We start from the raw sequence: 16298 nt of genomic DNA, 5'->3' as shown, positions 1-16298 counted from the left end.
ATGAAAATGCTTGAATTTGCATCTGGAAATAGCAGGGATTTGGAGATAAAAGTCCACTATAAATAAAATGTGTGGCTGTACACTGATAGTAATACGATCCAGGTTAAAGAAGTAACTGTACAGATACAACATTAAATTTCAAAACACTACACGCTGAGGAGTGTCCTCATTTCAATCAGGACTCCTCCAGCTCCTTGGTCAGACCATGCATTACTACGTTCACCACCACATCAGGGGAGATGTGGCTGTGTCTTTACATGGAGCAGCAATACGGGAAAGAAATGACAACACCTGCAACAGAGGGAACCACAACATTGAGAGAACATCCTCCATTAAGACACACTTCCTTCTGAGCTGCCTCTTGTGCAGGGCACCTGTACTCTTTCCCACTGCCCTTCCATGCAGCTGTCCAACCCGATAGTAAGACGACAGAAAAGAAATTACAAGATGTAACCCACGATAACTAAACAGCTCAGCCATTTTGTTCCCCTTTTATTTACAGTGACAACTCTAAATTATAATTTGGCTTCAGAACAAAACGTCTTGGAAAATGCTGCACAAAGATCCTTAGTAGCTGTAAACTGCCATCATTTCACTGAGGGTAATAGATTTACACCTCTCTGTATCAGCTGGGGATCAGATCAATTTTCTGTGGGTTCACTAAGCCTTGCTTTTTTCTTACTGTTGGGAAAAAATTATAAACAGCTCTTCCTTTAGTATCTTTCTTTTTAATTTTTGTGGATTCTTTTTTAGTGTGCTTATATGTCAAGGAGTAACTTCTAACCGAGATGCTGCTAAACAGGGCCCCACTCTGAAGACTGTCAGTACGGGTGAATGTGTTTTCCTGGAATATCTTGTGCTGTTTGCAGAATTGCATGATTGTGTGACATCTGCTCCACATCTCATACGTGGTCGACTGAGAAGGTACAATTGTGGCAGATGGCTGATGATGACTCACCTCGCAGCAGTGAACACTGGTTTGCTTTCTGAGAAGTAACATCTTCATATTAATTTTGCAAGAGCCTGCAAAGATGTGACCAGCCCACCTGGTTTGCTAGCAGGCAGTGCAAGTTGCACGGAGTGCACAGGGATGCAATAGCAACATTTTTTTCCTTTATTATCCTGACTGGGATAAATTTTAAAATACAATTCATGGGCTACTATCAGATAAATCCAGAAACGGAAACTGGGTTCACTGCTGTACTGTCTAAACGCTAGGCATCTAAGTAGCAAAATTTGTATGTCTGAATGAGATAGAGATCTAGGATTCCTATGCAAAGGAAAAACAGAAAAACAATATTCAGAAAAGCCATTCCCCTGAGTGGGGAATCAGTAATATCAGAGAAAAAGACATACCTTAAACCCTGTTCATGGTCTGACTGCCCTGTTCCAGGCTATCAGGAATGCCATGATGGTTCTTAGTCAGCAGACCAGAGCAGAAGGTCATCCCCAGCAATTCTTGCATTCCACAAGAAATAACATACGCCCCTGCTATACGAGAGATCTTTGATCTGTTCCCTTCTCTGATGAGCCAAGTCTCTCTGAATTGCTAATGGCATTAATGTTTTAACATTACTGATGGCGTATGCATGACTAACAGCTGTGTCCTAAGGAAACTGATCTCATACCTTCAGTTTACAAAGAAACTACCCTAAAGTTTCCCAGGAAGGAAAGAGGGGAGGAAAAGGTGAGTAGAGAGGAGAAAAGGATAATGCTGTCATTGCTAATTCTGATTCTTCCCATATGGAACAAATACTAATCAGGTGTGACACAGGAAGAAAGCAAGAGCAAGCAGGATTATAATCCAGGATTTAAAGACATTAATGGCTCACAGTTCTCTTTCAGAGGTGAGTGCCATGTTCACGAGCACTTGGAGTCATACTGTCTATCTCTCTAGCCCAATGAAAACTCCCTTATAAAAAAATGGAAGCACTTCAATAGAAAAGATTTAAAATGCCTCTTTTCAGAAAAACCTATAACTCAGTGGTCAGAACTACAGCCACAGAAATAGGCATTCATGCTTCTAGAGACAGGGAGGGGAACTGAGCATGTTTGCCTTACATCCTCTGCACGTATTCCCACTACCAGGCAATGTCTCAAAAGGAAACTGCTCCTCTTCCATCATGTTACGGACACCAATGGACATGTTCCTAAAATACCTTCTGGGGTGGCTCCTGCTGAAGGACTTCAGATACTAGAAAAACATCGCTGAGCAGCATAAAGACAAAATATTTAGACGTACTTAAATTATCTACATGGTTGTCTTCTCTGTACTGCTACTGTTTGCTATCTGCTAAACATAAAGGGAATTCTCAAAATGGTACTGTTGTCACTTATCATCCTCAAGAGCAACTTAAAACCCTAGCACACTCCAAACCTGCAAAAGCTGAGTCCCTCTCCCTCAGATGGTGTACAATGAAGGTATTTAGTTCATACAGAAAGGATCTTTGAGGATAAAACTCTCACTGGAATTTTATATCATTCACTTTCCACCAGCAACTGTTGAGTTTACACCTTAGTGCCGAAAAGGTACATTAGAACTTTCTACCTGAGCTGTGCAGAGCTTACTCAACTTGTTTGGTACCTCTGTGCTGCTGACACAGAACTTTAACAGATGGCCTTACAATGCTGGCAGTTGTTTTGTGCTGTGCTAGTAATGAGGGGAAATAGTCTACACAAATTGTCTGCAATTCTGGAAAATAAATGAAGTATGAATCCATATTAACCTCAAAAGCCAAACTATAAAAAATCAGATTATAATCTAATGATGTATGCTTTCTGAGTCAAATGCTTAGTTGCTGCAAAATGGCAGTATTTCCCTTCCATAAGAGAAGTATGCTTTGCCACAGTGTCCACCAGGAACATCCATACAGACGTAATCTTTAGAAAGATATTGAAATATGCTAGGAATAAGCCCTCAGAACCTTCCTCATGTCATCAGTGATCACGACCTACCAGCAAACATACCTTCACAAACTGGATGTTTTTAAGATACATGAACAGTGAAGCAATAAGGTCCAATTTAATTTAACTGGTTCTATTTATTACTTTTTTTTCAGCGCTAAGCAGAATTCAAGAACACAACAGCTACTGTGCAAATGTTAAAATCAACAAAGACCAAGCAAGCTCAAGTCATTCTACGATTCTATGACACAGCCTCTTACACTTTTCTTCTGCCATTTGAAAAGAGGTAGATGTATCACAGGATGAATTTTACCTTCACTAACTCCTTCTGGTGGGATTCGCCCTGTCCATAAAGCAACATTATTCTCCCTCTTTGTTTCTGCATGGCTGATTTTTTCTCTTTTATTGTGCCAATTATCAGACATATCATCCGAGTTGAACTTATAAACTGTGTAAGCAGAATAGTGCTTTTTAAAAGTATGACAATGATTTTCTTCACAAGTAAAAGACAACCATGAAATGTATATTCGTGCATTCATATTACAATATACTTGTAGAAATTTAGAACGGGGTTTTAGAAAATTGGAAGCCTTTCAGTGCAATGCTCACCTCTTCCAATTGCTTTACATGAAAGATAGCTCAAAAGATGTTTCAAACAGATTTCAGGGATTTGGTGGTTCAGTTCCCATGTATTTCAATTTTCAGTGAGACAGTATGCCTGCTACCTTTTATGTTATTACAATGCTAGATACATTGATATACAGAACCCTTATGTACCATCAAAGCTTTAGAAGACCACAGAACCCTTAAAACATTAACATAAAAGAGCCCTTTAATTGCTAGAGGTACATTTCAGTCTTCCGCAGGGACTGAATCAAGGCTGTGCTAATAAAGTTTTATTTTATCCACTAGGGTTGCTTAAAAATACTATTTTTGGAACTGGGTGGTGCTAAATGTTTGTGACTTTGATACAAGCAAAAAGATCTTTATCTGTGTAATGTTATTTTGTACTCAAAGACCTCTGAGTTTGAAGCTGTTAACAAAAAATACTACTACTACTACATTTCAAATAGGTCTTACGTTTTTTTCTCTATTTTCCTCCCTCTCTCCTTTGCCAGACTAAGAAGACACAACATACCTTCAGAAAGTACTTATACAAATGCAAGGCAATCATTCTCTGAAAGCATGCATTATTTTTCATCACAAAAAAAAAATGAAAAAGTAATGTTAGATATTTAGTCATAATATAGGAACATTAGCCCTTCTGCTTTTTTTTTCCCAGGCTTAAAAATTCTGTCATATATTTCAAGCTATGATCCTTGATGTAGCACTTCACAATGAAATTCCCAGGAGGAGAATTGGAATACATGTTTTAGTACCAAGCACATTGTATCTTGGGAAGAGGTCTTCCCTTGCAGATGCAGAATATGAGTGATGTGATGGGAAAACTTAATGCCATCCTCCTAGTTACTGAGAGCTCTTCCAGTCTCTACAACACCTGGTTGTATTACCCTCTTCCTTGAGCCTCTGTTCACTGCTCAATTCAGGCCCCACAGATCCATGGTGAATATCAACTGCTCTTGTGAGATGCAGACAGGTATATACAACTACATATGTCAAAAGATGTCTATATGGTGTCTACATATGTCAGAAGGACGTGACATGAAATGAAAGCAGTTTCCTGGGGAAACTAAAAGTAACGAAAAAGTGTAGCTGCACAGAACTTACATTATACATGCCAACAATTGTCAGTGCTCTACCTAAGGAAGATTCGAGCACTCTTGGACTAAATGATCTGCCTACAGCTGTGAGCAAAGGTCATTCTCAATGGTTTGGAACAAATTTGGTAGGCCTGCACTAAAACAAGAAATAGTCACAGGAACTCAAGACTACAAAATTTCCACCAAGAAAATACATTGGTTAGTGAATATGGATTGTTGTTCTGCAGCTTGTGCCCCAAGCTGGGCTTTACTCAATTTTGATATGACTAAATGTGGTCAAAATGCAGTTTGCTTGAGTACGGTCTTTGTGATTTATCTGTGTTCTCTTTATCCAACACTTTCTGAAAGAGTACCCAACATTTTTCTTCTTAAATACCTTTATAGTTTCAGTAGGCACTCCAGGCTCTGGAACTTTATCCAAGTAAGTAGTCAAGTCTTGATCCACATGTTCAAACACCAACGTTAACTTGGTCTCTCTATCTGTTCGTGACACGGTGCACACATCAAACAATCTGAGATGAGGGAAAGAAAAGAGGAGGTGAGTATACAGGAGCCAGCACAGACACACCCTGCAGCTCACACGTGTCTATTTCAATTTCCTACAGCACAGAGAACTAAAAAAAAGAGCATTCCAAAGGTAGTGCAACTTCAATCTCTTGATCCATCAGATAACTACGGATACATTGATAATATGACCTCTTTCATGTAGGGATTATAATAGGGGATTAAGAATTCATCGGCTTATCAAAGTAAAATAATTATATTAGAAGAAAGTATTTTCTTGATAGAGCAACCAAAGTTAATACAGAACCTGATCTGACATTTATCCACGGTCTACGCTTCATCAACTGCACTTCTCAAAAAAAACCAATATAAGTAACATTTCTGAGGGAAAAAAGATACAGGTTGCCTGCACACACCTTCAGTTTTTTCCCGCGTAACTCTGATGTTCACCATTATGTGCCTTTAGAATTAAATTTTCTTTGGTAGAAATTAAATATTTTTACTGATTACTCCTGCAAATTTCCAGAAGCAAGGAATACATTCAGTCAGGATACAGCTAGGAAAAAAGCCTTAGGCACAAGATGCCACTGCTGAGAAAGCTTTCTTTCATCACTTTCTGCCACTCTTTTACTGGAATTTCTTTATCATTTTACCACGTTGCACAACATCAAATTCAAACTTATTTTCAAAGCTGTTCACAATTTTGCATTCCTACCTCATTACTCTATTTTCTATTGTCTTCTTTTTTCTAATTAGGATTTTTCTCACCTTCTTCACTTCATCTACTGTGCCAGTTTTTTTATCTTCTACACAGAATCCCTCCCATCCTTCAGTACTTCACACCTATTGTTGTACCACTGACCATCACATTCACCATCCTCCCTCAAGTCTCACTTCTAAAAAAAAGTCCTAACAGGAAATCATCCTACAGATGGAAGAAAGCTGTTCCCTGCTCACATACTTTACTAATGTGTGTATTCACTTAGTTGACAAATTGTACAGACCAGTTTGCCTCTCTCTGAAGTAAGGCAGAAAATCAACTGCTACTTTTATTAGGTGACAGTAGAGCTAAGAATACAATTAATACCATTATTAAGAAAGATATCCACACTGCTAAAGTGAAAAACCTATCGTTGATAACAAATCAAAAGCAGTACTAATTATTTTGGTCAGTGTCACTGAATATGACATTGAAATCATGTTTTTCATTACAGACGTCTTTTATGCTCTTACACAGAATAACTGCTTGTTTACTTTGTGGAAAGTGTAGGATTTCTGATAATTTTTTCAAGTAATATTTTCGTCTTTTTCCTAGGACTAAGTACTTCATATGCAGGATCTGTAGACAGCAGATGACACACAAAGCCCTGGGGGTCAATTTTAAAATGCGTCACCTGAGAGCAGAAGAGGCAAGTACCTTGTACAGAGTTTTTACTTCTTATCTTAAGTAAGAAAATATTTCACAAAGGAAGGGAAGATAAGAATTGGCAACACTATCTGTGAAGACTGCGACCAGTTTAAAAGAGCATTATGCTTCATTTGAGACAGTATAGATTTAACATGTTATGGCTCTGGTCCCATTTTAATAGCATTTCCTAAATAATCTTTGGTCAGACACTTGAAAATTGTTTATTAGACATTATGTTTTGAAAATGGATGCATGTACATTCCTTTTAGCCTGAAAGAGCCTTTCAGTGAGTAATTATTTGGGAACTGGAGTTACAGAATATGGAAAGCCATCGCCCTACCTCTGTCAAGAAAATGTAATCTGTGCTTAATCTGTAATCATCACATGAATGAATATTTATTGAGTGATTATGGGAGCCTAATTACTGTTAACAGCGCATTTCTCATACAGATATATAGTATTCTCTTTGTGATTCTCTTAATGCAGTATGTATGGAGATGCCCGTACACAGTGAATCAGTTTTGTGGAAAGTCACAAACCTTCCTGAAAAGTTAAATTTGGTGTTATTTGGCTGGAGGTTAATAATCTGTAATATATTTATATAAATCCATGTGGAATGTAGTCGGACTGCCTATAACCCCAACACATGCAAATAGAGAGGAGCCAGACAGGTCTGAACATCTGAACATAAACACTGGAAAATATTTCCAACTGTATGATTTCTTTGTGTTGACCTACATTTACCTAAAAATGTTCTAAAACACCTCTTTTGCCTGGTATTTAATACACTGGCAAAATTATCCTTTCAACCGCAGCAGAACTATAATTTGCTAAAAAAAAGCAAAAAAGATTTCACTGTATACAATATAGAACCAACATGAAACTTCCAACTCACTGTAGAAGGAAATGCTGATTCTCTGTTTAATTCTTCTGCGTTGGGCTTATTTTAATGCTGGCATTTTCTGACACAGCACAATTAGGAACTCTAAGGAGTGCAATTCTAGTCTTCTATTATTGAGCCATAATACTATCAGTGATTAATAATACCTTAACCTTTTATAAAGCCATTATGTGAAACTCTAAATGGTCTACTGCTAATAAACCTCCATATCCTACATGGGGCTGGTTGGAAGCGCATTGTGTTTACTTGCAGAAAACAACTGTTGCCTTAAAAAGACAATAATTTACAGAGTAACAGAAATGAATCTGCAATATTACAAAAAACATCTGGCACTGCCTGCACTAATAATTTTGAAAATATGTAGGATACTCCAAAAGTAATGCTTCCTATTTATTTGCAAGGAAATCACAACAGATACAAAGAGCAAAATAACTACTCGATAGAGAAATTTTCAGCTATGAAATACTATGATTCAACACAATCACCACCATCAGCTACGCACTTTTGCTAGCAATGAACGAGAGCTGCTTGCGGTTTTTGTATAAATCTGCATGGCTGTCCAGAACATGGCTTGTCTTTCATGTCACTGTCATTGCTGCTGCACCACCCACTGTGCTCATATCCACTGTTAAGACTCCATAATCATTAGCTAAGCATCGATGAAGATCAATGGGTACAATTTTTCCTTCAGAGAGGAATTCAATTCCACACCTTTACTTCATATGCACTTCTACGTCACACACCACTCCTCCGTGTCTGCTGCCCTCTGTCACATGGCAACAACATGCTACAGAACATTGGGAAGGTTCAACCTCTACTTCATAGCACCAACATCCACCTTGGATGTCATGGGCCGATGTAGTAGAACAGAAGGCATTACTTTAGGAGCAGCCCAAAGAAGATTGAGCAAAACAGAGCATCTTCACCAGACAGTGTCCATGGGGATCAAACTACTTTTCATAAATTATTTTATATCCACTACAGAAAACAATGCACAGAGTTGTCTTCTTTAGTTAGGCATACTTCTGCTGTGTGCACTGCTTATCTTTCACGCCATTTCCTCATGATTTTCTCTACATGATGAGCCAGCTGTGTATGTCACTGCCTCTCTGGAACAGGCAACAGCAAAAGAGCTTCTATTTAAAGAGTTAGGTTGTGGACACCATCCTAAGTGAAGTGAATGTACTTCAATTAATACAGGATTTCCATACGGAATTCTCTGTAAACACAAGCCCTGCCCTTCTATTGTACTTACAAATGAAACGATTGAATTATTTGATTAAAGTAAGATCCGCTATGGGAAATCCTGCAAGTATTTAACAAGATGTTTGGCTGGAAGTCATGTATCGCCTGACGCGTTGAGCTGAACTAACACTGTTCAACAGACATTTAATGAGTACCTATGTTTTAATGCATTTTTTCAGGTTAATAGTACTAAAGTAAAAAAGCTTATCAGATACGAATCTAATCTGTATCTATTTTACAAAAATATCTTTCTCTTTCTGAATGTAGTAAACTAGATGATGCATCCTGAAGTCCCTGTTATTTCTTACAAGTAATCTGGTAAAAGCAATCCCAGTTCATCTTTATTTCACATCACAACATGTGAATGATAAATGCTTTCAGCAGAAAAAAGGCAGTTTGCCAATTCCCTTGAAAACACGGCATATATTCTGACTGCTACTAATTTGCTAACAGCTTCTAGAAGGTCTTTCAGTGTTATTAGATTTGCTTTTGAGATGCTCTGAGAACTGTTATAAAGTTACCCATTTTCAAAAGGAATAAACTTTTTTTTTCCTGTGCAAACTGAGGCAGCAGAGATGGAGATCAAAACCATCAGGCTACCAGGCTTGCCACCTGCAGAAAATACCAAACAAGAGGTCTGACTGTAAGACCTGAAAAACTGCAGGACATTAGCTCCCTTGGTTACTCTCAAACAGATGAGTAAGTACAACTGGAAAACTAACCAGAGCATAAAGGGAACACTCGCTGCCAAAGCATCCAAAGGCTTATTGTTATTTTTATTGCAGTAGGGCTAATCCAACACGAACAAAGATCCTGTTACTGTGCTGGTCACTCACAGCACAGAACAAAAAGACAGTCTCTGCCCTCAGAAGTGTTTTAGTAATAGGGATTTACCATAATTTTCTTAGGAACAGTCTCTTCCCAGGAAGAATTGCTTCCTAGATTGTATGTGACAAAAAAAAAAAAAAAGAAAAAAAAAAAGAAAGAAAAAGAGAACTGGAGATGCTGAGAAGGAGAAATATTTAAGATGTTTCCAGGTTTCAGAAACCTGGACAAAGACTTAGATGGAAAAGAGTTCAGTGGTCTCAGCGTAACTCTGAAAGGTATTTACCACAAGACAGAAAACCATCATGAAATATGACAGTGTTCATGCAAACATGACAAAATTCGGGTACCAAAACTACTACAGGTCATGACTGAGGTTTATTGACAAATATGTTTGGGGCAGCCTGAATAGCTTCTGCTTTCACTACCTGTGGCTCCACTTAATCCTGCCAGTACATAATCTCAAGTGCACAAGAATTTCAGCTTCTCATACCTAAAAACATTGAAGAATGACAGTCAGGCATCCCTTGGGTCCAAATTTCAGCAGCAGCCTTAGACTCTTCTGTTCTCTGGAAGTCACTAGTCTGTAAGATCTGCCTCCTCACCACTTGAAAGCCCTTCTCAGCCCAACCATTTAAACAAAATACTCCTTGTAAATGCTAGCTCTCCCCACACTTTCAATTTTAGGTACCTTCTCCTTCTTTGCTTTTGAAGAAGAAAAACAGTCTGCTAACGGAAAGCAGTCTCCTCTTGGGATCACATATACCAAACATTTTAACAACAGGGACATATTTCAGATGAGAAACACAATAGTTGGGCAACTGAACTGGAACATGTGCGTTACAAGAAACCATGTCCCACGTAGCAAAACAGGAAATACAGCTTCACACTCAAAAACATATGACAGAGCTCTTTCCCTTTGTTCAGGACATGCTGCTTTGTCTCATCCTCATCAGCAGTCACCTGCTCCACCATGCTTTTGTGAGTTGCCATTTCAGACATCGGATATAGGTTCTTTTTGCTCTGAGGAGTTTTAGTGAAATAATTCTAGATGTCAAAAGAGGACATGCAGATGAGGGAGCCCGTAAGTTCAAACTATCTTATCTTTTAAGTACTTTTGTTTCTGGTTGTTTGTTGGGTTTTTTTTGTTTGTTTGTTTGGTTTTTTTTTGTGATAACATTTGTAAAACACTTATTAATGCAAGACCTAAGTTCCCGTTTCAAAAGTGTGTGTCTTAAGAAGCCTCTCAATGCACTTGTCATGCCAGCTGCACCTGCACTGTGTACACTGCTATGTAGGACACACCTCTATGGCAGACTGCACGATGATACAGGGGCACTTGGACTACCCTTGACTGACCACGTTGGTGCCGAAACAGGCGGTGTGACAGCACGGCACTGCCTGCAGCACAGCACCGTAGCCCACCCAAAGCTCCTGCCAGCAGCAGGCAGATATCTCAAGTTAAACTCAATTCATTAAAATAATCCTGGTTATCTTGGCATCACTGATGGCAACTTTTAGTCTCAAATTCTTATTCTCTGCATTTCTACTGGGTTCTCGGAGTTTGTGGGACGTTTTCCTGGCTCTGCTGTCCTCCCAAAAATAGTAATAGGGTCTCCTGTCCTCAGAAGAAACTCTTTCAAGCAGAAAAGGACAGAACATAACATCAGATAAAATAAATGACTTTTATCTATCTCAGACAGGCAGATGGCATGCAGATAGATGTCACCCATTCACTATCTGCTGGTCACAGCGCAGAACCGCCACGCAGAAGGAGCAGCGCGATGCAGCCCTACGCCCTCGCCTTGAGATCCACCCCAGCTGAGCCCAGCCAGCATTCCTGCTTAGAGCCCACTCGGCAGCGAGCTTTAAGGGAAGGAAGGGGGATATTAGGATGACAAGGCAATCGTTCATCTGCAAACTGAGCTTCACGCTGTAATTTTTTCCAGTCTCTCCATTTCTGACTTGGAAAAATTATTTAAAATGCTTAGCTCCATAAAAGATGTTTTTGTTCTTTAAGTGTGTGTGAGGAGGAGAGACAGCAAAAGTGACAGAGAGGAATAGATGCTCTTGAAGGTGAAGTAAATAGCACGGGCTGAAGCCCGGTGGTGTGGGCTGCCTGGGCAGGCGTTCAGGGCCTGGTGCTGCCTGGACCCGGCCTGCGGCACCCTGCACTCCGCGCTGGGCCTCCTCAAGCTGCAGCGAGCCGGAACAGTTGTGTGATGCAGACAAATGTCTGCTCCCATGAAACCACCAAAACTCATTTTTGTATTCAACAGAAGCCAAGGTTTGTGCCCAAAAGACGGAAAGGCCAAGCGCATTTACTCACCGCGCCACCCAAGTCACTAATGGATTCAGTTGCTGAGAGATTTACTTCCAGAAAAAATATGTCTGACAAGATGTTCTCTGCACCTCTCTTTGTTTATAGCATAATGCTGTCTTTTTCAGTCCTAACACTGCCATTTCTTGTTCACCGTCTTTGCGAAGGGTGATCATTAATAGGGGAGCAACAGAAATGAATATGATGCAGGTCAGTAACGACTGCAGCACTTCAGCTTTCAGGACTCACCCTACGGCTCACCAGTTTTTCAGAGTACTTGCTCCATACACTAACAGCTTCGTCTCATTCAATTTTAAATCTAAGCTGGATGATAAGCTAGGGCAAACAGCAGCCTGCTGGTTCTGGTGCCTGCCCTGTGCGCTGCTGTTAGATCTCTGCCAGAGGCGGACAGCTCAAGTCAGAAGAACCTGGCCTGCTGCAAGACAGCCACTGGCAGATTCTGCACAATCAGCAGCTGCCATATGACCTATTTGTGGTGCTCCCCTGCGACCCTGGACCACACAAATGTACACTTGGCACTGTGACACGGAGTGCTCCCTGGAAGCTCCTGGAAGCTTCCAGTTCAGAACTCAAATTAAAGATCCTTGGATTCATGGGTAGTGCACGTGCATCCCCTCTTAAATGTTTCAGATTTTCTGCAGAGCACCTTCCCCAGGAGAGTTGCATTCCTTTTTTGCATTCTGTAAATTGCTCAACACATAAATAAAACTGATGCCTGAATACTGAATTTGTTTAATTCAAATGCAAGGAGCACAGCAGTTACCCCAGGCTCCCAGCTATACCTTATGCAAGATGGGATACAGCAAAATGCAGTCTCTGTTCATGCGTAGACGACAAGTGAATTGCTTGTTACAAATTCCTCCTTTCAGAAGTTGCTCTGTGCCAAAGCTAAAATCTAAATCTAAGTTGATAATCTCTTTCCCAGACTTTAATAAAATCAGTGACTCATCTTCCAAAGACTGTATAGCTGTATAAGTTAATACTTATTCTTCAGTAATTTAATAATCTAATCTGTCTACACTTGAGACAGTTAAGTCAACGGTGATGACAACATATCTAAAATAACACAGGAAACAATAACTCTTCACTTGATACAAAAAGGAGTCAAAACATGAAATTAGATGTTCTGCTAGATTTTCTGTACTATCTCGTAATGTCACAGCAGTTCCTGATGCATTTTATCCAATATTTTTTAAAGTGGTAAGTAAATGTAGTGCAAATTTGATTCCAAGCTCTTGCTTTTCAGAGATGCCCAGGCAAACCGGAATGACAAGAAGCAGGTACTGTGCAGGATGACAGAAGAAGAGTGCTTTTTTAATGCTTAAACCCTGTAAGGAAATACATTTCTACAGTGTTTCGTAGGAAGAGTTGTGACTGAATGGTCTCCATTTTTCAAGGCAGGATCAAAAGCTGACTTTTAGAAAACAAAAAGCCTCATGTTTCAAAAGTACTGTGAAATTCACTGTGAAAACAAGAGTAGTTAAACAGAAGGAAAAAAAAAAGAAAAAAGAGTAAATTGGCTAAAGTTGACAAAATTGATACATGCAAAGTAAACAGACAAAGATTAATAATGACAGCTCCTGATAGAAAAACCAAATTCATTCTTTTTAATCCTTTGAATCATATCATTCTAATGTATTCAAGGAATTATTAAGGTAGTGTAGTGTAATGTCTTCAATGTAACATGCTGCATATCCATGTATTAAAAAGAAAATACACATGTCTAAAGGTCAATATATGCCTGGAATTTTTCAGAACTAAAAACAGAGAAGGGAAAAAAAAGAAAAAGGGTTAGTTGTCCGTGCACATGGAACAAAAGACAAAAAAGCAAAGAAATGTCATCTTTCTTTTCTTTGCATGCAGTCAGTCATTACCTGAACAGGAGCAATATAAATCCCTGCTTGCAAATTTAAACACACACCTACTGTGATGGTCACTATTTGTGGCTCCTGGTATTGCTTTTCCTATTCACACAGTGGGAATTCTGCAGACTGCGGAACTGGATGTAAGCCACTCTCTTTTACCTCAGTGTCCTTATCTGCACCAATGTCTCCTTCCTAACGTCTTTACCAGCTATGTATTACTTAAAGCAATTTCTGCATGTTGCTATACTTTGAAAATGACTTCCATGATTTACTGCATACAGTTCTTCATAATATTTCTTTTTCCTTAACTTTCAAAATGAGCACAACTGTGAACCACCACTTTCTCAGACTTTACTTGAGGGACTAGAAAACACAAATGGATAACAAAAGCTCTTGTTATCTGACAAATGGAAACCACCAATTTACCACCAGATGTCTAAATCTGTTGAAAGAATCTGCTTATAGATTCCCTAGTACTAATTGTGCTGCACTGCTCAAAATTTCCTGAAAACAGATCACATATATCCACTAATTTGCAACACAAGCATGGTTGGTAAGGTGGCACATGTAGTTGCCACATATGGCTATAGATGAAGTGAATATTCAGAAGGTGTATCAATTTCAAAACATCTTTGTCCTGCATTAGGTTAAAAGACACTAAAATAGAGAGACAGTTTGTGCTGCATTTTGGCTACACTTGTTTGGAGTAGTGACTTTGATGATGCTTTGACACTAGAGCTGTTCCCAAGAAGTCTGTGTACGGCAATGCTCAATACACTAGCATTAGCTAAAGAGAAAGGGAATTCCTCCACTTACTTCAGCAAGACCTGAGAAGGGGCACAGTGAACACAAGTGACCTCCATTGGCACTGCCTCATTTCCTGTCACCACCAACGTGCCAGGAACCACCTCACCACCTGCCCGAAAGTAAGCATCATTATTCGGCTATCTCCAAAAGACAAAAGACAGTGGCATTTGCTCACACAGGTAAGAAAAATGAACAGGATTTTGTCTCATATTTTGGGAGGTATTCAGCTACAAGGCATGCAGACACCTAACTCAACTGAAGGTAGCTGTATTGGCTATTGGCTATCCATCTCCAGACAGCTCCAGGTGGCTCAAGTGTCATCCATCTCCATAAGAAGTCCAGCTGAGCACATGGAGCCTTTCCTCAGCTCACCTGGAAGACGTACTGCACATGTAATGGGGTTCTTCAGGGATCTGGTGGGCAACCTGAATGGAACACACTGATCTCTGTATATTCCAGCAAAATAAGTGGGTCGGTGGAACAACCTGGGAGAGAAGGGACAAGGTCTCTCCCTGTTTGCCACAGAGGACACCTACATGACCAATTCAGACCAGACACCTGAATTCAACTGAATTTAGGAAGCGTGACTCTTTCCCAGGAAGACTATAACTGAGTGACTTTTGTTGGTGGGATTCCAGGTTATGCTCAATTGATGATACAGGTATTTACAAATATTTATTCTCAAGAGGAACTTAATAAAAAGTAAGATAGATGTTTGCAGTGCTATTTTTCAACATCTTTAACCTACTGAAGCCCCACAGACCAGGATCAGTCCTAAAAAGCTCAGCATGCAAGAGCCTTTACCTAAGCCTCATGAAGTTAGTAGATGTATTTAACTTGTTTGGCATGAGTTCAGAATTTCCTTTAATTTGAAAGGGAGTTTCACCTGTGAAAAAAGTCACAGGATTGAATTTAATATTCATGTTGTACAGAAAAGAAACAAATGGGACCAATAAATCCTCAATAGAAATTTTACAAGATTTTTCTGGCTTAATAAATTTAGCCAGGAGGCAATTGCTCTTAAACACTGGCTACATAAAAAGGGATCCTCGTTTCCATTAGCATGCAAATTCCTTACACATTTCATCAGCATTTAAGACACTGCATCTTACTAGCATTTTAAAAAGTGGGCTTCATGGATACTCTGCTCCTAAGAGGTTTGCATCCCGCTCTGCTCACACACATGCATTCACACGTGGCCATACAGGCTCCTTGGTTGTCATGCCATTCCCTCTAACAAGCTGTCTTATTTTAAAATTAATTCATAGCACATGCAAAGAAAACTACAGTGTCTATTGCTGTAAGATTCCCAGGTGCTTTCACCCTTCAGTTCACCAGGTAGTTGTCTAATAAACATGTTTCCTCTTTTTGCATCCAGTTTACGTGATCCTATGAGCCAGTCATTTAAGGATTAATGCACGCTGAGCACAGTATTCTACAGACCGTGCAGCTTTTAAAGTATTTCCTTTAAGCTCTTGCACACATATGTAAAAGAAAACAAATTAAAGATTATTTGCAGAGTTTGGCAATAAAAATGAGGTGTTAGTAGCATTTTGAGCTGGCAATAAATTTTATTTGACTGTTTTATTACTTCGGGGCAAAAGCAGCTATTTCTTTTGGGGTGTCTTTTAGCAGCATGAGATTAGGGTTTACAGTTAAATGCATGGAGAGTTTTGAAATAAATTCAGTGTTCTGTAAATGATGGCGTACATCAGATGTAAATACACGACAAAACTGTATTTTGGATGTTTTGCAACAACGCGACTTTCACATTTCT

At 39.4% G+C, this 16298-nt stretch overlaps 1 protein-coding gene across 1 annotated transcript in view; it reads right to left on the bottom strand.

The window, feature by feature from the left end:
• Positions 1-16298, bottom strand: part of CDK6 (cyclin dependent kinase 6) — a 120958-nt gene that overhangs the window by 88017 nt on the left and 16643 nt on the right. Inside the window, exon 2 of the mRNA XM_042817470.1 lies at positions 5002-5137. Coding sequence (XP_042673404.1) covers positions 5002-5137 — 136 coding nt within the window. The remainder of the gene's footprint in view (positions 1-5001; positions 5138-16298) is intronic.

This window comes from Centrocercus urophasianus, unplaced genomic scaffold (genome assembly GCF_019232065.1).
Source record: "Centrocercus urophasianus isolate 14NV4802_14NV808 unplaced genomic scaffold, USGS_Curo_1.0 seq_16, whole genome shotgun sequence".
NCBI classification, from domain to species: Eukaryota; Metazoa; Chordata; class Aves; order Galliformes; family Phasianidae; genus Centrocercus; species Centrocercus urophasianus.
Note: the sequence above shows the minus strand (reverse complement) of the source record. Positions and strands in the feature narration are given on the sequence as shown.